At 35.5% G+C, this 26973-nt stretch overlaps 1 protein-coding gene across 3 annotated transcripts; it reads left to right on the top strand.

Moving 5' to 3' along the window:
• The first annotated feature begins 1751 nt into the window (after window positions 1–1751).
• LOC128242629 (uncharacterized) lies at window positions 1752–26516 on the top strand. Of its 3 annotated transcripts, XM_052959860.1 has the most exons (4): window positions 1788–1839; window positions 3038–3078; window positions 7154–7220; window positions 24216–26516. In XM_052959860.1, the coding sequence occupies exon 4, from the start codon at window positions 24216–24218 to the stop codon at window positions 26325–26327; it is 2112 nt and encodes a 703-aa protein (XP_052815820.1). In that variant the 5' UTR covers window positions 1788–1839; window positions 3038–3078; window positions 7154–7220; the 3' UTR covers window positions 26328–26516. The 3 variants fall into 3 exon arrangements, with proteins under 3 accessions (XP_052815821.1, XP_052815820.1, XP_052815819.1); XM_052959861.1 differs by lacking the exon at window positions 3038–3078 and having other exon boundaries at window positions 1752–1839; XM_052959859.1 differs by lacking the exons at window positions 1788–1839; window positions 3038–3078 and adding an exon at window positions 5193–5287.
• Window positions 26517–26973: the final 457 nt, after the last annotated feature.

The raw sequence follows: 26973 nt of genomic DNA, 5'->3' as shown, positions 1-26973 counted from the left end.
AGTGTTTGAAATGTGTCTTAGACAATTATTCCGTTCTCCAGAAATTGTGGGATACCACGTATGAGACAACAAAAGACACGGAGACCAGAGCGCGCATTGTTGGTGTGTTGGTGTGAAGAGTCAGATGGCCTCATTTGACTTTCTCTATGGTGCGACACTTGGGTATGAACTGTTAAAGCACAGTGACAATCTAAGCAGAGCCCTGACAAAAGACATGTCAGCTGCCAAAGGCCACGATCTTGCCCATGTGTCAGTGTCTAAATGTAATAGTGAATAAATGTTACTAAACGATAATAGTTCTATATCTATCGACTATTTTAACCGAAAAAAGTTTAGATAAAAACATGAAAATAATACCTGAACTCACTGGAAATCGATAAAGTCTCGAACGGAGGGGACACCCCATCCCGAGCCCACCCCTTCCGCGGCCCCAATGTCAATTTCCTTCCTACGCGCCTGTAAATAATAATTGAACAAATTACAGGCAACAAACGAATTAAAATAGATGTGATATAACTCATTCTTTCAGTGACAATATTTGTTAATAATGTATCCTAATGTCATTTTCGTGGTATTTCCAAAGTATGCCCAAGTAAGAATTGCATTTAAGTTAAAAAAATTGGTGTTTTATGCATTTTTCTTAAACCGTTAGTAACGGTTTAACCCATAAAACATGAATTTTCGAACGGAAATATGAAAATGTACGATCTGATTTTTTGTCAGCAATCTTATATCAGTGGTTTGCAGATATTACGCAAAAAAATGCTCTTTCCAAGACAAAAAGAGTTGTAAAAATGGTATATCTGTGAGAGCGCATCTTTAAAGGGGCTGTACTCCGTATGATGAAACAGCGAAAAAAAAAGAAAATTGTCGAAAACTGACATAAACTTGGTATCGATGTGTACAATGCATTGGAACTTAATAACTAGAGTACCACATAGTTTACAATTAATTTATTTTTCGCATTTTTTCGTATTTGTCCATTAAAAAAGATTACTATGTATGTCTATATACCTAGTAAACTTCATTCCTTATGCTTGATTGGCTAGTCGATGTTATCACGTGATATGACCATGCAAGATATATAGCTTAAATATTCCAACTGCTTAGGGTAAGCCTTCGTAGCACAGTGGATACAATACGGGACTGCAATTTTGGCGACACCGATTCGAACCCGGTCTCCGACGCGATTTTTTTTACATTTTGGTATGCTTTTTTACACTTATGATATCAAAGAGTAAAACATTTTATTAAATAATTATCCTGAAATTCGTTACAGAAAAAACATTTTTTTGGTGCCAATCTGGTGTACAGTCCCTTTATGATTGTTTTTAAATCTCATACGTTAGTTTTATACAACAGAATTTCACAAACTTCTCAACTCTTTTGTAAAAGTAGTGATGTTGTGCTTAATTCCTTATCAGTAACTATGCATTAGTCATTAGTATAAGTGTTTAAATAATCAAAGTTTATTTCATTTGCTATTTGAAGACATTGAGTAATACAATTTGAAAGGGTTTAAACTCTTAATAGTTGACTTAAGCGCCAGAAATAGACACATAGTTTATAGAGCGCAGTTGTTTGTAAAGAACGTTGTAAACTTTCAGGTTTTCAAGAGTGGTTATTCAATACCAAGTTATTTTGAGTAGCGGTCCAAATAATTTCAAAATTATATTTAATGAGTTGGCATTATTCCAAAATATTTATTGATATAATTCAGTTCAAGATTAGAACAAGACCAAATACCATAGACAAATATCATAACCGTCATGCCTCGTTATTGCATAAGCACGTTAAACAGAACTTGTGAATAACTTTATGGATCAACGCGGTTCACAGGTATGTGGATTAATTTTGTTATACATTTAAACAAAGCAAACAACTACATTCTCTGTTTATCATTATATTATTTCAAATATTTTAAGACTGCTGATTTTTATTTCTTTTGTTGGAAGATAGAGAATAACAGCATAGTGCAATGGATGGGGAAAGTTTATCTGTCATTGCGTAGGAATTTATTGGGGTGAGCCGCTAAACGTTTCCCATTTATGGAACTTACCTGTCATTTTCTTAATAATGTCGCTTATTCGTGTCATATGAAATATGCCACTTCAACAAAACATTTGAAATTTATTTTCCTTTGTAAGATAAATTGAAAACAACAAGCCAAATTAAATAGTTTGACGAATTTGACAATTTGTAAAATAGATCTTCATAAACATATGTTACGCATCTAACACAAAGCATACACTTCTTCTACGATTAACGGAACATTTCCGATAACAGTCATGTGAAACATTGTTTGACAAACAGTTGTAAACAAGCTTGAAATTTAGCTTTTTTTCATTATATACAATATTATTACTTTTATGACTTTTCATGCCAGACTACCGCCTTCTTTAGAGGGGCTGTACGCCGTATGATGAAATAGCGAAACAGAGAGAAATTGTCGAAAACTGACATAAACTTTGTACAATGCATTTTAACTTACTAACTGAAGTACCACATAGTTAACAACTAATTTATTTTTCGCAGTTTTTTCGTATTTTTCCATTAAATTATTTTACTAGGCATGTCTACCAAGTAGAGTTCTTTCTTATGCGTGATTGGCTAGTCGATGTTACCACGTGACATACCATGTTAGGTTTATAGCTTAAATATTCCAACTGATCAGGATAACCTTTGTAGCACGTATACAACAGTGGACTGCAATTTTGGCGACACCGATTCGAACCCGGTCACCGACTCAATTTTTTTTTAACATTTTGGCATATTTTTTTTACAATTATGATATCAAAGAGTAAAACATTGTATTAAATTATTGTCCTGAGATTCGTTACAGAAAAAAAACTTTTTTGGTTCCAATCTGGTGTATAGTCCCTTAAAAATACGTTTCTGATTCTGCAAAGCACTTTTTTACTATATTATATATTTGTAAAATTAAACAAATGCTTTGTCGCAGTGCCGAGTAAACATGTTGATAATTGAAATTTGTTTTACTTTCTGGATAATAATTGAAACATACCTATAATTTTAGAATTGCAGTAAAGAAACAACGCGGAGAAAGGGCAAGGCATGGCAAGTGTTTTATTATCAACAATAGTTACAACCATTATTTACTTAAAATTGTTTGTTCTTATGAAAATTAAACGTTCGCACAGTTGCGCTGAGCTTAAATGATTGATTTCCATGAATGCTATTTAAATAATACCCTTTTTGCAAATGAATAACTACTAATACTTGATTTAACTATGTAAGGATGTCTCGGCCTTAAGGCGTTTTTTAAACTAATACCAGAGAAATTTATATTACATGTTAAGACATTACATAGCAATGTGCTTGCGTTATACTTCATCTGGTACAATTAACATTTGCCATATAAAGTCTAAACACGTAAAAATTAACTTCTCTGCCAGTATATAAATATGAAAGAGTCAACTAAATTAATTAAAAACGTATATTACCTTGTAAATCATTACATTGAAGATCTAGTAGTTTGTTTTATTACTTGTTCCGTGATTCATAGATTATTGTTCTCTTTTTTCAGTTTCAAATTGTTTAAGAGACGGTATTTTAAGACATTTTTATTTAGATTCATGGCGTTGTCCTTATTGTATGTTATGTTTTTGGGTAGAAACAAGGATTTTCTAAATGTCTCCGTTGTTTATTTTGTAGTGCTTTTCAATACATTAACGAAGAATCTTTTTTTCATTATTTAAAAGTAATACAACAAGAAAGCTTATTTAAGACGAAAAGACTGCTCTGTTTTATGTAAAATCCAACTTCTTACTCCTGTCTATAAATATACCATTAAGTTGTGATGATCATGATGTTAAAAAATTGTGTCCTTATTCCAAAATCCGCTATTCTCATTTCATAATGTACTTCATTTAAAAATGTTCTTAAAGCTGCACTCTCACAGATATACCATTTTTACAACTTTTTAACTTTTTGTCTTGGAAAGAGCAAATTTTTGCGTAAATATCTGCAAACCAATGATAGAAGATTGCTGACAAAAAATCAGATCGTACATTTTCATATTTCCGTTCGAAAATTAATGTTTTATGGGTTAAACCGTTACTAACGGTTTAGGAAAAATGCATAAAAGACCATTTTTTTTAACTTTAATATAAACATCTGCGATCTATTTTTTTTGTCAGCAGTCTTAAATAACTGGTTTCCATGGATTTTTGCAAAAATTAGCTAGTTCCAAGACAAAAATTAAGAAAGTTGTCAAAACCTTCAATCTGTGAGAGTGCAGCTTTTAATGCAAAGTCTGAATCATATTGGAGTCTCAGGCAACACTGCTTTTTTGCACAACAATACAATTACAAGACAAGCTGTAACAGAATCAAGTAAGAGGATTTGGAATGAATCTAAACTTTTATTATATACCCATCATAAATCCACACGCAATACATATCGCAAAATACGGTAGACCGTATTCCACTCCAGTGTAATGCGGCCGTATTCCACTCTTGTGACGTCACGTCATAACAAGTATCGTTGCGCGATCTAAAAATGACGTCATAAAACGAAATAGTGCGTCGTTAAAATGACATTTATTATGAAAACACGTGGCTTTTAAGTGATCTAACCAGTAATGTATATAATAAAAGGGCTATTAGTACTGCGTTGTCATCCGGAATGTCGTATTCGACTCTCATGGATTTTTGCAGATTTTGATTTTACTCGGCTAGCGCCTTGTGAAATCCGAATCTGCAAAATCCACTTGATTCGAATACAACCTCTCGAATCAAAACGCAGTTTTAATAACCCTGTCATATTATGCGTAAGTGTAAGCCAGATTAATATACCGGACGTTGAATAAAGATTCTTGTATATCCTTGCTCGTATCCTCCTATTTACGATCATCAATTCTTCCTCCCAGGGGGCTGTCACTTCATTGCATACACAAATTTAACGCTGTGATTTGATTTGAGAATGTAATTGCCGTTATATATATGTTATAGTTTTTAACATATCTACATGACGACTATAACGTGTTTGAATAACCAATAACCAATAACTTATCTTATTATGGCTTCTTTGAAACCATTGTGTTTTAAAAAAGTGAAAGTATTTTAACTGATTGGATTAATACCGATTCATAATGTGTGTTGTTTGCATATGAATGATCGCATGAGTCGACAATGAAATCTGAAACCGAAAGTAAAATTTCAAAATTTCGTGATACAGCGAAACCTTCCGCAGATTTGATTTCGCAATATAAAACATATTTGGCTGTGTTAAATTTGTCATTTAAGCGTACTGGATTTGTTTTAAGGTAATTGAACTTGGAATAACAAACAATTTACATCACATTTAATAGATACATGTTTCATCTTAATCATAACACTGTTGTGTCTTTGTATTACATATATTTGGCTAGGTATATGGTTCGTTTTTTTCCAAATGTTAAACTTAATTCATTTTTCGTTCTATTGCACCAAATATAAACGATGAATAGGTAAAGGTTTATGTTTGAGGTTTTAGATAAAAAAAATCTGTAGGTTGGAAGCTATTCAATGCTTTATATAACTACACCCTGATATTTCGAAATCGAAAGTAGAATTTGCATTAATTTAAAGGGGATTTCCATAGCTGTCACAACCAACGCATCGGTTTAATTATTAAGCAAATAAAATGTATATGTTCTGAAATATTGAACTCGGCTGGATTAATAAGTTTGCATAAAAACCCGTTTCATTTCTTCTTTTGTATTCATTGGCAATCACTGTAAGGTCCTTTTGATCTTATATAATTTCCAATCTTTTCACTTTAAAGCAGCTTAAACATGTTTGAATATAATTGTATACAGAAACGAATACTCATATACATACGCAATGCGTAAGGATCGTTTAGATCATGGGGCTTACGTTATTCGAGCAATTTATAAGGTAGGATCTACTGCTGCATATTCATGTTCTGCGGTGTAAGATAAAATGTCCATGCCGAGATATCCATGGACGCTGCGCCTAGAATGAGTCGATGAATCCATATTTTCTTTTAAGTATATATGGGTAAACCTATAATGATATTTAGAAACTCTGGATGCATCCTTATCGGTATTTCAAAATTATCGATGCATTCACCGCGCTTCTTGTGCATTTGGACAATTAAATGTATTACTACCGCATTATTTCCCGGATTTCTACTGATGTGTACACGTAGCACTGTATAGTACGGTTATTACTAAAACCCTTGTTTATTTTACGTTACTATCAGTTTTCAATTGCATATTTTTGTATGTTTTTGTCTTTATTACTTACACCTTTTCACAATTTACCATACGTTGAATAGCATATAATAAAGCTATTTCAAAATCAAAACAAATACACTGCTGCTTTAACCAGTACAAATCTTGCAACTTCTTCTGTGTGCTCTATTTTATTTGAAATATCATTAAATCATTGCTTCTTGTTTAAGTTTGCATAACAATTTATTAACATACTTCGTGTTACTGACAAGACAAATACATTCAATACGTAAGAGTCATTCTGATTGGTAGACGTTTTGAATAATATGGATGCAAAGATACCCTTTATATAAAGGTTCACCCTTTAATGTGTGACTGGTTACTTCATATACTATTGTTATTATCGTGTTAATGGTCAACGTTAGTGCTTGTGGTGTTGGTTGTTTTGGTATATTAACTGCTGGTGGTGTTGTTGGCTCATAAAAGTGTTGGTTGTGTTGTTGGTATTTTCTTGTGGTGATGTTGTTTCGGGTTGTTTAGGTGATGTTAGTGGTTGTCGTGGTGTTGGAGGCCTTGATGGTGTTGTGTGTGGTAGTGATGTTGTTGTTTGTGGTGGTGCTGGTGGTCGTGGAATTGGTGTCGTTGGTTGCTTTTGCAATTGTGGTAGTGTTGGTGTTGATGAAAGTAGTGGTGTCGGTAGCTGTCGTGGTAAATATTATGTGAAGTTTATCATCCTGGTGATTTATGATTTGTGGGCTGTTATGGTGGTGTTATGTTTGAGGTGGTTGTTCTTGTATTGGTCATGTTAATGGTTGGGATGATATTTGTCTTGTTGGTGGGTTAAAAGTGTGTGTAAATAATGTTAAGGAATCATGTTATATTCCTGCATTATGTCTCATGGTGTTATAAGCAGCCATTAAAATGTGTATTTTATTTTTTATTTTTATTTTTAAGGGCCTAAGTAGATTATACCGACAGAAGGTTAACTACAAATACAAGTGGCCAGAGACAACATCTTAAGGTGAGCAGCTTTTTTATACTGCATAATACATTCAAATATCTGAAAACCAGAATGTCAATATGGCATGTGATAGTGCATAATACGGAAATACGGGTTGTATTACAATCGAAACAAATATCTTTATTTGATATTAAAATCACACACGCACGCACACATACACGTACACGCAAGCAAGCACGCAAGTAAACACCTGTACATAACACTGGTAAAATTCGTCTGCAACAGTACGTAATACTGAATTAACTCGAAATGAATTGTTTGAACACTGACATCATACATTATGCGACAGTATATTAAACTGACACAATTCGTATACAACTGTACATACTACTGTCACTAGTCATATACAACTGTACATACTACAGACACTAGTCATATAAAACTGTACATACTACAGACACTAGTCATATACAACTGTTCATACTACTGACACTAGTCATATAAAACTGTACATACTACAGACACTAGTCGTATACAACTGTACATACTACTGTCACTAGTCATATACAACTGTACATACTACAGACACTAGTCATATAAAACTGTACATACTACAGACACTAGTCATATACAACTGTTCATACTACTGACACTAGTCATATAAAACTGTACATACTACAGACACAATTCGTATACAACTGTACATACTACAGACACTAGTCATATACAACTGTACATACTACAGACACTAGTCATATAAAACTGTACATACTACAGACACTAGTCGTATACAGCTGTACATACTACAGACACTAGTCATATACAACTGTACATACTACTGACACTAGTCATATACAACTGTACATACTACTGACACTAGTCACATAAAACTGTACATACTACAGACACTAGTCATATACAACTGTACATACTACTGTCACTAGTCATATACAACTGTACATACTACAGACACTAGTCAAATAAAACTGTACATACTACAGACACTAGTCGTATACAGCTGTAAATACTACGGACACTAGTCATATACAACTGTACATACTACTGTCACTAGTCATATACAACTGTACATACTACTGACACTAGTCACATAAAACTGTATATACTACTGTCACTAGTCATATACAACTGTACATACTACATACACTAGTCGTATACAACTGTACATACTACAGACACTAGTCATATAAAACTGCACATACTACAGACACTAGTCATATACAACTGTACATACTACTGTCACTAGTCATATACAACTGTACATACTACAGACACTAGTCATATACAACTGTACATACTACGGACACTAGTCATATACAACTGTACATAATACGGACACTAGTCATATAAAACTGCACATACTACAGACACTAGTCATATACAGCTATACATACTACAGACACCTGTCACATACAACTTTACATACTACAGACACTAGTCATATACAACTGTACATACTACAGACAATAGTCATATAGAACTGTACATACTACAGACACTAGTCATATACATCTATACATACTACAGACACTTGTCACATACAACTGTACATACTACAGACACTAGTCATATACAACTGTACATAATACGGACACTAGTCATATAAAACTGCACATACTACAGACACTAGTCATATACAGCAATACATACTACAGACACTTGTCACATACAACTGTACATACTACAGACACTAGTCATATACAACTGTACATAATACGGACACTAGTCATATAAAACTGCACATACTACAGACACTAGTCATATACAGCTATACATACTACAGACAATTGTCACATACAACTGTACATACTACAGACACTAGTCATATACAACTGTACATAATACGGACACTAGTCATATAAAACTGCACATACTACAGACACTAGTCTTATACAACTGTACATACTACTGTCATTAGTCATATACAACTGTACATACTACTGACACTAGTCACATAAAAACTGCACATACTACAGACACTAGTCGTATACAACTGTACATACTACTGTCACTAGTCGTATACAACTGCACATACTACAGACACTAGTCGTATACAACTGTACATACTACGGACACTAGTCGTATACAACTGTACATAATACGGACACTAGTCGTATACAACTGTACATACTACGGACACTAGTCGTATACAACTGAACATACTACGGACACTAGTCGTATACAACTGTACATACTACAGACACTAGTCGTATACAACTATACATACTACGGACACTAGTCGTATACAACTATACATACTACGGACACTAGTCGTATACAACTGTACATACTACGGACACTAGTCGTATACAACTGTACATACTACAGACACTAGTCGTATACAACTGTACATACTACGGACACTAGTCATATACAACTATACATACTACGGACACTAGTCGTATACAACTATACATACTACAGACACTAGTCGTATACAACTATACATACTACGGACACTAGTCGTATACAACTGTGCATACTACGGATACTAGTCTTATACAACTGTGCATACTACGGACACTAGTCTTATACAACTGTACATACTACGGACACTAAACTTATACAACTGTACATATTACGGACACTAGTCGTATACAACTGTACATACTACGGACACTAGTCGTATACAACTGTACATACTACGGACACTAGTCTTATACAACTGTACATACTACGGACACTAGTCGTAAACAACTGTACATACTACGGACACTAGTCGTATACAACTATACATACTACGGACACTAGTCGTATACAACTGTACATACTACAGATTCTAGTCATATACAACTGTGCATACTACGGACACTAGTCGTATACAACTGTACATACTACGGACACTAGTCGTATACAACTGTACATACTACGGACACTAGTCGTATACAACTGCACATACTTCGGACACTAGTCGTATACAACTGCACATACTACGAACACTAGTCGTATACAACTGTACATACTACAGACACTAGTCTTATACAACTGTACATACTACGGACACTAGTCGTATACAACTGAACATACTACGGACACTAGTCTTATACAACTATACATAATACGAACACTAGTCGTATACAACTGTACATAATGCGGACTCTAGTCGTATACAACTGTACATACTACAGACACTAGTCGTATACAACTGTACATACTACAGACACTAGTCGTATACAACTGTACATAATACGGACACTAGTCGTATACAACGGTACATTATACGGACACTAGTCGTATACAACTGTACATTATACGGACATTAGTCGTATACAACTGTACATTATACGGACACTAGTCGTATACAATTGTACATAATACGGACACTAGTCTTATACAACTATACATACTACAGACACTAGTCGTATACAACTGTACATACTACAGACACTAGTCATATAAAACTGTACATACTACAGACACTAGTCATATACAACTGTTCATACTACTGACACTAGTCATATAAAACTGTACATACTACAGACACTAGTCGTATACAACTGTACATACTACTGTCACTAGTCATATACAACTGTACATACTACAGACACTAGTCATATACAACTGTACATACTACAGACACTAGTCATATAAAACTGTACATACTACAGACACTAGTCGTATACAGCTGTACATACTACAGACACTAGTCATATACAACTGTACATACTACTGACACTAGTCATATACAACTGTACATACTACTGACACTAGTCACATAAAACTGTACATACTACAGACACTAGTCATATACAACTGTACATACTACTGTCACTAGTCATATACAACTCTACATACTACAGACACTAGTCAAATAAAACTGTACATACTACAGACACTAGTCGTATACAGCTGTAAATACTACGGACACTAGTCATATACAACTGTACATACTACTGTCACTAGTCATATACAACTGTACATACTACTGACACTAGTCACATAAAACTGTATATACTACAGACACTAGTCATATACAACTGTACATACTACAGACACTAGTCGTATACAACTGTACATACTACAGACACTAGTCATATAAAACTGCACATACTACAGACACTAGTCATATACAACTGTACATACTACTGTCACTAGTCATATACAACTGTACATACTACAGACACTAGTCATATACAACTGTACATACTACGGACACTAGTCATATACAACTGTACATAATACGGACACTAGTCATATAAAACTGCACATACTACAGACACTAGTCATATACAGCTATACATACTACAGACACCTGTCACATACAACTTTACATACTACAGACACTAGTCATATACAACTGTACATACTACAGACAATAGTCATATAGAACTGTACATACTACAGACACTAGTCATATACATCTATACATACTACAGACACTTGTCACATACAACTGTACATACTACAGACACTAGTCATATACAACTGTACATAATACGGACACTAGTCATATAAAACTGCACATACTACAGACACTAGTCATATACAGCTATACATACTACAGACACTTGTCACATACAACTGTACATACTACAGACACTAGTCATATACAACTGTACATAATACGGACACTAGTCATATAAAACTGCACATACTACAGACACTAGTCATATACAGCTATACATACTACAGACAATTGTCACATACAACTGTACATACTACAGACACTAGTCATATACAACTGTACATAATACGGACACTAGTCATATAAAACTGCACATACTACAGACACTAGTCTTATACAACTGTACATACTACTGTCATTAGTCATATACAACTGTACATACTACTGACACTAGTCACATAAAAACTGCACATACAACAGACACTAGTCGTATACAACTGTACATACTACTGTCACTAGTCGTATACAACTGCACATACTACAGACACTAGTCGTATACAACTGTACATACTACGGACACTAGTCGTATACAACTGTACATAATACGGACACTAGTCGTATACAACTGTACATACTACGGACACTAGTCGTATACAACTGAACATACTACGGACACTAGTCGTATACAACTGTACATACTACAGACACTAGTCGTATACAACTATACATACTACGGACACTAGTCGTATACAACTATACATACTACGGACACTAGTCGTATACAACTGTACATACTACGGACACTAGTCGTATACAACTGTACATACTACAGACACTAGTCGTATACAACTGTACATACTACAGACACTAGTCATATACAACTATACATACTACGGACACTAGTCGTATACAACTATACATACTACGGACACTAGTCGTATACAACTGTGCATACTACGGACACTAGTCTTATACAACTGTGCATACTACGGACACTAGTCTTATACAACTGTACATAGTACGGACACTAAACTTATACAACTGTACATATTACGGACACTAGTCGTATACAACTGTACATACTACGGACACTAGTCGTATACAACTGTACATACTACGGACACTAGTCTTATACAACTGTACATACTACGGACACTAGTCGTAAACGACTGTACATACTACGGACACTAGTCGTATACAACTATACATACTACGGACACTAGTCGTATACAACTGTACATACTACAGACACTAGTCGTATACAACTGTGCATACTACGGACACTAGTCGTATACAACTGTACATACTACGGACACTAGTCGTATACAACTGTACATACTACGGACACTAGTCGTATACAACTGCACATACTTCGGACACTAGTCGTATACAACTGCACATACTACGAACACTAGTCGTATACAACTGTACATACTACAGACACTAGTCTTATACAACTGTACATACTACGGACACTAGTCGTATACAACTGAACATACTACGGACACTAGTCTTATACAACTATACATAATACGGACACTAGTCGTATACAACTGTACATAATGCGGACTCTAGTCGTATACAACTGTACATACTACAGACACTAGTCGTATACAACTGTACATACTACAGACACTAGTCGTATACAACTGTACATAATACGGACACTAGTCGTATACAACGGTACATTATACGGACACTAGTCGTATACAACTGTACATTATACGGACATTAGTCGTATACAACTGTACATTATACGGACACTAGTCGTATACAACTGTACATACTACGGACACTAGTCGTATACAACTATACATACTACAGACACTAGTCGTATACAACTGTACATAATACGGACACTAGTCTTATACAACTATACATACTACAGACACTAGTCGTATACAACTGTACATAATACGGACACTAGTCGTATACAACTGTACATAATACGGACACTAGTCGTATACAACTGTACATACTACGGACACTAGTCGTATACAACTATACATACTACATACACTAGTCGTGTACAACTGAACATACTACGGACACTAGTCTTATACAACTGTACATACTACGGACACTAGTCGTATACAACTGAACATACTACGGACAATAGTCTTATACAACTGTACATACTACGGACACTAGTCGTATACAACTGAACATACTACGGACACTAGTCGTATACAACTGTGCATACTACGGACACTAGTCATATACAACTGTACATACTACGGACACTAGTCTTATACAACTATACATACTACGGAAACTAGTCTTATACAACTATACATACTACAGACACTAGTCATATACAACTGTACATACTACGGACACTAGTCTTATACAACTGTACATACTACGGACACTAGTCGTATACAACTGTGCATACTACGGACACTAGTCATATACAACTGTACATACTACGGACACTAGTCGTATACAACTGAGCATACTACGGAGACTAGTCTTATACAACTGTACATAATACGGACACTAGTCGTATACAACTGAACATACTACGGACACTAGTCGTATACAACTGTGCATACTACGGACACTAGTCATATACAACTGTACATACTACGGACACTAGTCGTATACAACTGAACATACTACGGACACTAGTCTTATACAACTGTACATACTACTGACACTAGTCACATAAAACTGCACATACTACAGACACTAGTCGTATACAACTGTACATAATACGCACACTAGTCGTATACAACTGTACATACTACGGACACTAGTCGTATACAACTGTCCATAATACGGACACTAGTCGTATACAACTGTACATAATACGGACACTAGTCGTATACAACTGTACATACTACGGACACTAGTCGTATACAACTATACATACTACAGACACTAGTCGTATACAACTGAACATACTACGGACACTAGTCTTATACAACTGTACATACTACGGACACTAGTCGTATACAACTGAACATACTACGGACACTAGTCTTATACAACTGTACATACTACGGACACTAGTCGTATACAACTGAACATACTACGGAATCTAGTCGTATACAACTGTGCATACTACGGACACTAGTCATATACAACTGTACATACTACGGACACTAGTCTTATACAACTATACATACTACGGAAACTAGTCTTATACAACTATACATACTACAGACACTAGTCATATACAACTGTACATACTGCGCACACTAGTCTTATACAACTGTACATACTACGGACACTAGTCGTATACAACTGTGCATACTACGGACACTAGTCATATACAACTGTACATACTACGGACACTAGTCGTATACAATGAACATACTACGGACACTAGTCTTATACAACTGTACATACTACGGACACTAGTCGTATACAACTGTACATACTACGGACACTAGTCGTATACAACTGTGCATACTACGGACACTAGTCATATACAACTGTACATAATACGGACCCTAGTCGTATACAACTGTACATACTACGGACACTAGTCTTATACAACTGTACATACTACAGACACTAGTCTTATACAACTGTACATACTACGGACACTAGTCGTATACAACTGTGCATACTACGGACACTAGTCATATACAACTGTACATAATACGGACCCTAGTCGTATACAACTGTACATACTACGGACACTAGTCGTATACAACTGTGCATACTACGGACACTAGTCATATACAACTATACATACTACGGACACTAGTCTTATACAACTATACATACTACGGAAACTAGTCATATACAACTGTACATACTACAGACACTAGTCATATACAACTGTACATACTACGGACACTAGTCGTATACAACTGTACATACTACGGACACTAGTCTTATACAACTGTACATACTACGGACACTAGTCTTATACAACTGAACATACTACGGACACTAGTCTTATACAACTGTACATACTACGGAAACTAGTCGTATACAACTGAACATACTACGGACACTAGTCGTATACAACTTTACATACTACGGACACTAGTCGTATACAACTATACATACTACGGACACTAGTCGTATACAACTGTACATACTACGGACACTAGTCTTATAAAACTGCACATACTACGGACACTAGTCTTATAAAACTGCACATACTACGGACACTAGTCGTATACAACTATACATACTACGGACACTAGTCATATACAACTGTACATACTACGGACACTAGTCGTATACAACTGAACATACTACGGACACTAGTCGTATACAACTATACATACTACGGACACTAGTCGTATACAACTGAACATACTACGGACACTAGTCGTATACAACTATACATACTACGGACACTAGTCGTATACAACTGTACATACTACAGACACTAGTCGTATACAACTGTACATACTACGGACACTAGTCTTATACAACTGTACATACTACGGACACTAGTCGTATACAACTGTACATACTACGGACACTAGTCTTATACAACTATACATACTACGGACACTAGTCGTATACAACTGAACATACTACGGACACTAGTCGTATACAACTGAACATACTACGGACACTAGTCGTATACAACTATACATACTACGGACACTAGTCATATACAACTGTACATACTACGGACACTAGTCGTATACAACTATACATACTACGGACACTAGTCGTATACAACTATACATACTACGGACACTAGTCGTATACAACTGAACATACTACGGACACTAGTCGTATACAACTATACATACTACGGACACTAGTCGTATACAACTGTACATACTACAGACACTAGTCGTATACAACTGTACATACTACGGACACTAGTCTTATACAACTGTACATACTACGGACACTAGTCGTATACAACTGTACATACTACAGACACTAGTCGTATACAACTGTACATACTACAGACACTAGTCGTATACAACTGTACATACTACGGACACTAGTCGTATACAACTGAACATACTACGGACACTAGTCTTATACAACTATACATACTACGGACACTAGTCGTATACAACTGTACATACTACAGACACTAGTCGTATACAACTGTACATACTACGGACACTAGTCGTATACAACTGTACATACTACAGACACTAGTCGTATACAACTGTACATACTACAGACACTAGTCGTATACAACTGTACATACTACGGACACTAGTCTTATACAACTATACATACTACGGACACTAGTCGTATACAACTGAACATACTACGGACACTAGTCGTATACAACTGTACATACTACGGACACTAGTCGTATACAACTATACATACTACGGACACTAGTCGTATACAACTATACATACTACAGACACTAGTCGTATACAATTGTACATAATACGGACACTAGTCGTATACAACGGTACATACTACAGACACTAGTCATATACAACTGTACATACTACAGACTCTAATCGTATACAACTATACATACTACAGACACTAGTCGTATACAACTGTACATACTACAGACACTAGTCGTATAAAACTGTACATACAACACAAACTAGTCGTAAACAACTGTACATTCTACTGACACTATAAGTATACAACTGTACATACTACTGACACTTTTAGTATACAACTGTACATACTACAGACACTATTAGTGTACAACTGTACATTCTACTGTCATTAGTCGTATACAGCTTTGCATACTTAAGACACTAGTCATATAAAAGTGTACATTTTCCTGTCACTAGTCATATGCAATTGTACATAATTGGGACACTAGTCGTATACAACTGTACATAATACGAACACTAGTCGTATGCAACAGTACATTCTACTGACACTAGTCATATAAAACTGTACATAATACCGACACTAGTCGTATACAACTGTACATACTACTGTCACTAGTCATATAAAACTGCACATACTACAGACACTAGTCGTATACAACTGTACATACTACGGACACTAGTCATATATAACTCTACATAATACGGACACTAGTTGCATACAACTGTACATAAAACGAACACTAGTCGTATACAACAGTAAATTCTACTGACATTAGTCATATACAACTGTACATAATACGGACACTAGTTGCATACAACCCTACATAATACGAACACTAGTCGTATACAACAGTAAATTCTACTGACATTAGTCATATACAACTGTACATAATACGGACACTAGTCGTATACAACTGTACATACTACTGTCACTTGTCATATAATCTGTACATACTACAGACATTAGTCGTATACAAGTGTACATACAACTGTCACTAGTCATATAAAACTGTACATACTACAGACACTAGTCGTATACAACTGTACATACTACGGACACTAGTCGTATACAACTGTACATACTACGGACACTAGTCGTATTCAATTGTACATAATACTGAAACTAGTCATATACAACTGTAAATTCTAATGACACTTTTAGTATACAACTGTACATTCTACTGACACTATTATTATACAACTGTACATTCTACTGACACTTATAGTATACAACTGTACATTCTACTGTCATTAGTCATATACAACTGTGCATACTACAGACACTGGTCATACGTCATATAAAACAGTACATTCTTATGTCACTAGTCATAAACAACTGTACATAATACGGACACTAGTCGTATACAACTGTACATAATACGAACACTAGTCGTATACAGCAGTACATTCTACTGACACTAGTCATATAAAACTGTACATAATACGGACCCTATTCGTATACAACAGTACATTCTACTGACACTTTTAGTATACAACTGTACATACTTCTCACACTTTAAGTATACAACTGTACATTCTACTGTCATTAGTCGTATACAACTGTGCATACTACAGACACTAGTCATATGTCATATAAAACTGTAAATTCTTATGTCACTAGTCATAGACAACTGTACATAATACGGACACTAGTCGTATACAACTGTACATAATACGAACACTAGTCGTATACAGCAGTACATTCTACTGACACTAGTCATATAAAACTGTACATAATACGAACACTAGTCGTATACAGCAGTACATACTACTGTCACTAGTCATATACAACTGTACATAATACGGACACTATTCGTATACAACAGTACATACTACTGACACTAGTCATATAAAACTGTACATAATACGGACACTAGTCGAATAAAACTATACATACTACTGACACTAGTCATATAAAACTGTACAAAATACGAACACTAGTCGTATACAGCAGTACATACTACTGTCACTAGTCATATACAACTGTACATAATACGGACACTATTCGTATACAACAGTACATACTACTGTCACTAGTCATATACAACTGTACATACTACAGACACTAGTCGAATAAAACTATACATACTTCTGACACTAGTCATATAAAACTGCACATACTACAGACACTAGTCGAATAAAACTGCACATACTACTGACACTAGTCATATACAACTGTACATACTACAGACACTATACGTATAGAACAGTACATACTACTGTCACTAGTCATATAAAACTGCACATACTACTGACACTAGTCATATACAACTGCACATACTACTGACACTAGTCATATAAAACTGCACATACTACGGACACTAGTCATATACAACTGTACATACTACAGACACTATTCGTATACAACAGTACATACTACTGTCACTAGTCATATAAAACTGCACATACTACTGACACTAGTCATATACAACTGCACATACTACTGACACTAGTCATATAAAACTGCACATACTACGGACACTAGTCATATACAACTGTACATACTACAGACACTATACGTATAGAACAGTACATACTACTGTCACTAGTCATATAAAACTGCACATACTACTGACACTAGTCATATACAACTGCACATACTACTGACACTAGTCATATAAAACTGCACATACTACGGACACTAGTCATATACAACTGCACATACTACTGACACTAGTCATATACAACTGCACATACTACTGTCACTAGTCATATAAAACTGCACATACTACGGCCACTAGTCATATACAACTGTACATACTACAGACACTATTCGTATACAACAGTACATACTACTGTCACTAGTCGTATAAAACTGCACATACTACAGACATTAGTCGAATAAAACTATACATAATACGGACACTAGTCATATCAAACTGTACATACTACAGACACTAGTAGTATACAACTGTACATTCTACTGACACTATTAGTATACAACTGTACATTCTACTGACACTATTAGTATACAACTGTACATACCAGTGACACTATTCGTATACAACTGTACATACCACTGACACTAGTCGTATACAACAGTACATACCACTGACACTAGTCGCATACAAGTGTACATACAACTGGCAATATTCGTATACAACAATAAATATCACTGACACTATTCGTATACAGCTGTACATACCAGTGACACTATTCGTATACAAAAGTACATACCACTGACACTAGTCGTATACAACAGTTCTTACCAGTGACACTATTCGTATACAACAGTACATACTAGTGACACTATTCGTATACAACAGTACATACCACTGACACTATTCGTATACACCAGTACATACCAGTGACACTATTCGTATACAACAGTACATACCACTGACACTATTCGTATACAACAGTACATACCAGTGACACTATTCGTATACAACAGTACATACCAGTGACACTATTCGTATACAACTGTACATACCACTGACACTAGTCGTATACAACAGTACATACCAGTGACACTATTCGTATACAACAGTACATACTACTGACAATGTTCGTTTCCAACTGTAAATACTACCGCCACTTTTAGTATAAAACAGAACATAATACGGACACTAGTCGTACACAACTGTACATACTACTAACACTAGTCTTGTACAACTGTACATACTAGTAACACTAGTCGTGTACAACTGTACATACTTTTAACACTAGTCGTACACAACTGTACATACTACTAACACTAGTCGTGTACAACTGTACATACTACTAACACTAGTCGTACACAAATGTACATACTACTAACACTCGTCGTACACAACTGAACATACTACTAACACTAGTCGTGTACAACTGTAAATACTACTAACACTAGTCGTGTGCAACTGTACATACTACTAACACTAGTCGTACACAACTGTACATACTACTAACACTATTCGTGTACAACTGTACATACTACTAACACTAGTCGTGTACAACTTTACATACTACTAACATTAGTCGTGTACAACTGTACATACTACTGACACTAGTCGTACACAACTGTACATACTACTAACACTAGTCGTGTACAACTGTACATACTACTAAAACTAGTCGTGTACAACTGTACATACTACTAACACTAGTCGTACACAACTGTACATACTACTAACACTAGTCGTGTACAATAGTACATACTACAAACACTAGTCGTGTACAACTGTACATACTTCTAACACTAGTCGTGTACAACTGTACATACTACTAACACTAGTCGTGTGCAACTGTACATACTACTAACACTAGTCGTGTACAACTGTACATACTACTAACACTAGTCGTGTACAACTGTACATACTACTAACACTAGTCGTACACAACTGTACATACTACTAACACTAGTCGTGTACAATAGTATATACTACTAACACTAGTCGTGTACAACTGTACATACTACTAACACTAGTCGTACACAACTGTACATACTACTAACACTAGTCGTACACAACTTTACATACTACTAACACTAGTCGTGTACAACAGTACATACTACTAACACTAGTCGTACACAACTGTACATACTAGTAACACTAGTCGTGTACAACTGTACATACTACTAACACTAGTCGTACACAACTGTACATACTACTAACACTAGCCGTGTACAACTGTACATACGACTAAAACTAGTCGTGTACAACTGTACATACTACTAACACTAGTCGTACACAACTGTACATACTACTAACACTAGTCGTACACAACTGTACATACTACTAACACTAGTCGTGTACAACTGTACATACTACTAACACTAGTCGTGTACAACTGTACATACTACTAACACTAGTCGTGTACAACTGTACATACTACTAACACTAGTCGTACACAACTGTACATACTACTAACACTAGTCGTGTACAATAGTATATACTACTAACACTAGTCGTGTACAACTGTACATACTACTAACACTAGTCGTACACAACTGTACATACTACTAACACTAGTCGTACACAACTTTACATACTACTAACACTAGTCGTGTACAACAGTACATACTACTAACACTAGTCGTACACAACTGTACATACTAGTAACACTAGTCGTGTACAACTGTACATACTACTAACACTAGTCGTACACAACTGTACATACTACTAACACTAGCCGTGTACAACTGTACATACGACTAAAACTAGTCGTGTACAACTGTACATACTACTAACACTAGTCGTACACAACTGTACATACTACTAACACTAGTCGTACACAACTGTACATACTACTAACACTTGTCGTGTACAACTGTACATACTACTAACACTAGTCGTGTACAACTGTACATACTACTAACACTAGTCGTGTACAACTGTACATACTACTAACACTAGTCTTGTACAACTGTACATACTACTAACACTAGTCGTGTACAACTGTACATACTTTTAACACTAGTCGTACACAACTGTACATACTACTAACACTAGTCGTACACAACTGTACATACTACTAACACTAGTCGTGTACAATAGTATATACTACTGACACTATTCAAATACTACTTTTTATTCTTTGGACACTACTCGTACACAAAAGCATATACTTCTGATTCAAGTCGTATAGAACAAAACATACTACTGACTCTATTCGTATACAACTCTACATACTATAGACACTATTGATATACTGATGTACATACTGCTGACACTATTCGTATACTACAGTACATACTACCGACACAATTCGTATACTACTGAACATGTTACTGACATTATTCGTATACAATTGTACATAACACTGTCATTAGTCGAACACTACAGTACAACAGCATTTTCTTATAAGGATATTCGTAATCAAATGTACCTACTACTGGCATTATACTGTATACAACTGATCATACTACTGACGCCTTATCGTATACAACTGTTCATATTTCTAGCATCTTATCGTATAATTCTATTGATACTACTGACGCCTTATCGAATACAATACTACTGACGCCTTATCGAATACAAATGCTCATACTAGTAGCACTTTAACGTATACAGCTGTTCACACTACTAGCATCTTATCGTATACAACTGTTCATACTACTGACGCCTTATCGTATACAAATGTTCATACTACCGTATACAACTGTCCATACTACTGACGCCTTATCGTATTCAACTGTTTATACTACTAATGCCTTAGTGTATTCAACTGTTCATACTTTTAACACCTAATCGACTACTAGCAATTTATTGTTTACAACTGTTCATACTACTAGCAACTTATCGTATACAACTGTCCATACTACTGGCACCTTATCGTATACAACTGTACATACTACTGATACCATTCGTATACAACTCTACCTACCACTGCCACTATTCGTATACAACTGTACATTCTTTTGACAGTTTTCGTAAACAATTGTACATAACACTGTCACTAGTCGTATTCAACTGATTGTAACACTAACGCGATTCCTTACACCATCTCATGTTTAATGGTATAATAATTACATCTTTGGGCAGGTGCGAGTAAATGTTTAAATCCTTTTCGATGAAGCAACCAATGTGACATTCATCCATTTCTGCAAGAAGCATTCGTGGATGCAAATCAGCTTATTAATATTCATAACCGGACTACTTCCATTTTATAACATTGACTTCACGTCATAGTAGGAGGTTGTTAACTTACCGCATTTTGTATGTGTATTTCGCTTCTTTATGTTTAAATTATATTGGGTTAAAATAAACAAAAACAACTAAACAATAAACCTTTTGAAATATTGATCTTGCTTCAATTTTTTTTATTAATGACAATAAATTGATTGCGAAGAACTGGAAAGCTGAAAGTTCGTCTGCAGCACAGAGTCAACATGGCGGATGATCTGTCAGATTTCGACTTGTTGAAAGATTTGTTTGGAAGTTTTGAGATCTTTAAGCCGGAATAAATTGCGGAAACTTCTGCTGCTGCTGAGATTTCATTAGAAATTGAAGAACTAATGAACATTTCTTTTGATGATTTTCCTGAAGTTACACATAAAAGTGAAAGTGAAAATAAAAATTTCGATCTAGGTCAACAGCTTAATGAAAGTAATTTTATGCCAACCATTCATGAATATAACGAAATTGAAACAAATTAATACTGGTAAAAATATTGTCTTAGACAAGGAATCCTGGACGATACATACCTTCGGTGTTTATGCGAATTAGGTGTATTTTTTCCAATACTTCATACACAACTGAAACGAAGTAAAATAATGTTCAATTCTTAAAAACATCATATCGCATATGAGTATACAAAATACTGGCATCATATCGTACACAAATGTACATGACATTTACCGAAATCCTCAAACAATAACATATGACAGATGATAATAAGTAAGATGATCAATAAGTATCAATAATATATATGATCTTTTTTACACACCTTTATATACGTATACCTGATAGTCATGTGCATTTACAATTCGTACTGAAAAAACATTTCATTTCTCCGGATGTGTTACAGATGGACCGGGATCTTGACCATAAAGCCTGGATGTCGCTCCGCCTGTCGCGTGTACTGGACGATATCGGCGCCAACCGACTGGTGATGAGGAAAAGGCGGGAAACCTTCCTGCTGAGGGAAGCGGTACATACTCTAATAGACAAACTATTTGGTGTACACATTACAACCTTCAATTTCGGCAGCCAGTCAGAGGGATCTACAACTCCGGGGATGAATTCGGATATTGATGTGGTTATGTGCGATCATAACTACAACATTATGTCTGACTGGCCAGACTGGGAGGCCGGGATAAGGAACTTTCTAATGGTGAAGGAGGAGTCGACTCCACCACAGCACTACTGGCTACAGTGTATCAGATCAAACTCTCCAGAGCCTGTCAGATATAACGGGCATAAAGATTGCTTACCACATATAGATGGACGAGTGTTTATAAGTAATAAAGTGTGGCAACGTGAATGTAAACAGCTATATGGAAAGGACTTGTTATATAGTGGTCCTTCAATAAGTAACTCGGAAGAATTGGATTGTGTTGCAGCTTTCAAATGTCAAGTTCTTCCTCCGGAGGTGGACCGATGGTTTCAACGTTACAAACGTCGACATTGGCCTACACCGGAAATGATGCAGGCAGCATGGGAATGCTCATGTTTTCTTGTTGCTGATGGACATTTCGATAGTTTGTATGAAGAAATTGAATGGCGATTATCACCAAGTCAAATAGAGCGGATTCTTATTTTTAGTTTTACTACTGTGCAGTTAAAATGCTACATTGTCTTGAAGATGATCAAGAAACATTTAAATGAACATTATTTAAGTCATAATAGTAAGTTCACGTCGTTCCATTGCAAGACAGTTATGTTCTTTACAATGGAGAGAATATCGCCAACGGATTGGAGAGAAGATTGGCTCGTACGGTGCATAGGATATTGTTTGCAAACACTGGAAATTTTCTTGATGAAAGGTTATTGTCCACACTTTATCATCCCTGAAGTGAATCTTTTCGATGGTAAAATCCCTCGCCGCTGCCAACTGACTTTAATGGAGAAGATAAAAGAGATCTTGAATAATAATCTAATGATACTGTACGACTTGCAGTACGATAGCTTAGGACAAAGGTTACCGGGCCCAATCAGCGACATGTCTAAAAAACGGTCAACATTATTAAGGTCAATTAATAGTGTTTTAGCATGCGACTTAATAAAGCAGGCTAGTAAAAAGTGCTTTGAAATGGCGAATATTGAGTTAAATCCTGTGAAGTTTCTGCGAATACTTAGTGTTGTAACTGTTATACCTGAGAATGATTACATAATGAATATATTAACTTCTTACGAGCGACGGGCAATTTCCGTGTTAAAGCCACTCATTTACTCCTTCTTAGCATCAGGTACTTCGTCATTTTACATACAACATGGACATCAATTGACACCAGAATTATTTCAACTATATGAGCGTTCTCTTGACACTGACGTGACGTCCAGCAGACTTAAACTGGCTTCCATGTTATACTGTCGGGGGTATTTTCGAATGACGGCGGACGTGCTGAATGACGTTGAACGTAGATATGACGAGAATGTGTATTCTGTGTGTGATTGTGGCAGGAAAATTGAAGGTGAAGAGCCCCCCGAGTTGTTTAGTGAAAGTGCAATTAACGATTTAAACTATGATACAGCCATACGTAAAGTTGCCCTCTGCGTTAGGTTTTTACGTTTAGAAGCTTTCTGTGTACCACCTATTTTGTTATATGAAATGAATAGGGCAATGAATGACGACGTTCAAGATAGAGAACCACCAGAACGTAACTGGATGGACATGGCCGTAGTAGACTCTCGACCATATATCTTCTATCTTCAGTATATAACGTACGGGGAACTTGGGCTTCGTTTCCGACAATTGCAGGCACAACGGAATTTAATGAACTGTTTTGGAAACCATAACATTTTACGTACAATGCATCACCCCGAGACTGCTAGTAACTTAATAGCACATTGCTGGGAGATGGAGGGAAACTTTTTTGAAGCGTTAAGATGCTACATGAATTCTGCTCGAAATGTTCCGATAAATAATGCTGCGAACTGGCATATCAGGAGATTAACTGGCAACCGTTTAAGCCTGTAATGTACTTTAAATGTGAACACCTTTGTAGCTGATAAAATTAACTTTAAAGATACACTCTTACTCTCAAATATTTTTAGCACAATTAATACAATTGTTTTAATATAACAAAAAGGATTAAAAAACGCGTCGAAAGCAGTCGCTCCTATTAAGGATACCGATTTTACTTTGAATAAATGTACAGAAAACACAGTTTATGGTTGTTATTCATGTGCATGTCTTGATTTTGAACAACAGTGTCGCTTTAAGTATTCATTTTATTGATAAAACCTTGTATACATTGATACTTTTTTCATATACTATTTCTTCGACCATTACGTCCTGGACACCGTTTTTTGTCAAATTTAAAGGTGAAAAGGAATGTCACCGAAGTCGAATCCTGATCTGTATGTTGTATTGTTAAACATGTGGTCTAACAAATATCAAATCCTTAAACCTTTAATGGGTAATTGTCCGGTCAACGTAAGTTCTGGCAATTTCTAAAGTTTAAAGGGGCCATTTCTGCGTCAAAAAATGATACAAAATCAAACTTGACTTGTATTTTCTTGTACTAAAAATCACTTATATCCGTCAATTTTTGGATTAGGGCACTTGTGGCCTAGTTCATAGCCATAACCGCGATGTCTGCATTTTCAAGCCGCATCTGAGG

The sequence above is a fragment of the Mya arenaria genome, chromosome 8 (assembly GCF_026914265.1).
Source record: "Mya arenaria isolate MELC-2E11 chromosome 8, ASM2691426v1".
Classification (NCBI taxonomy): Eukaryota; Metazoa; Mollusca; class Bivalvia; order Myida; family Myidae; genus Mya; species Mya arenaria.
Note: the sequence above shows the minus strand (reverse complement) of the source record. Positions and strands in the feature narration are given on the sequence as shown.

Coding starts and splice junctions, on each gene's coding strand:
- LOC128242629 (XM_052959861.1), top strand. CDS start 24,216: ATGGACCGGGATCTTGACCATAAAGCCTGGATGTCGCTCCGCCTGTCG.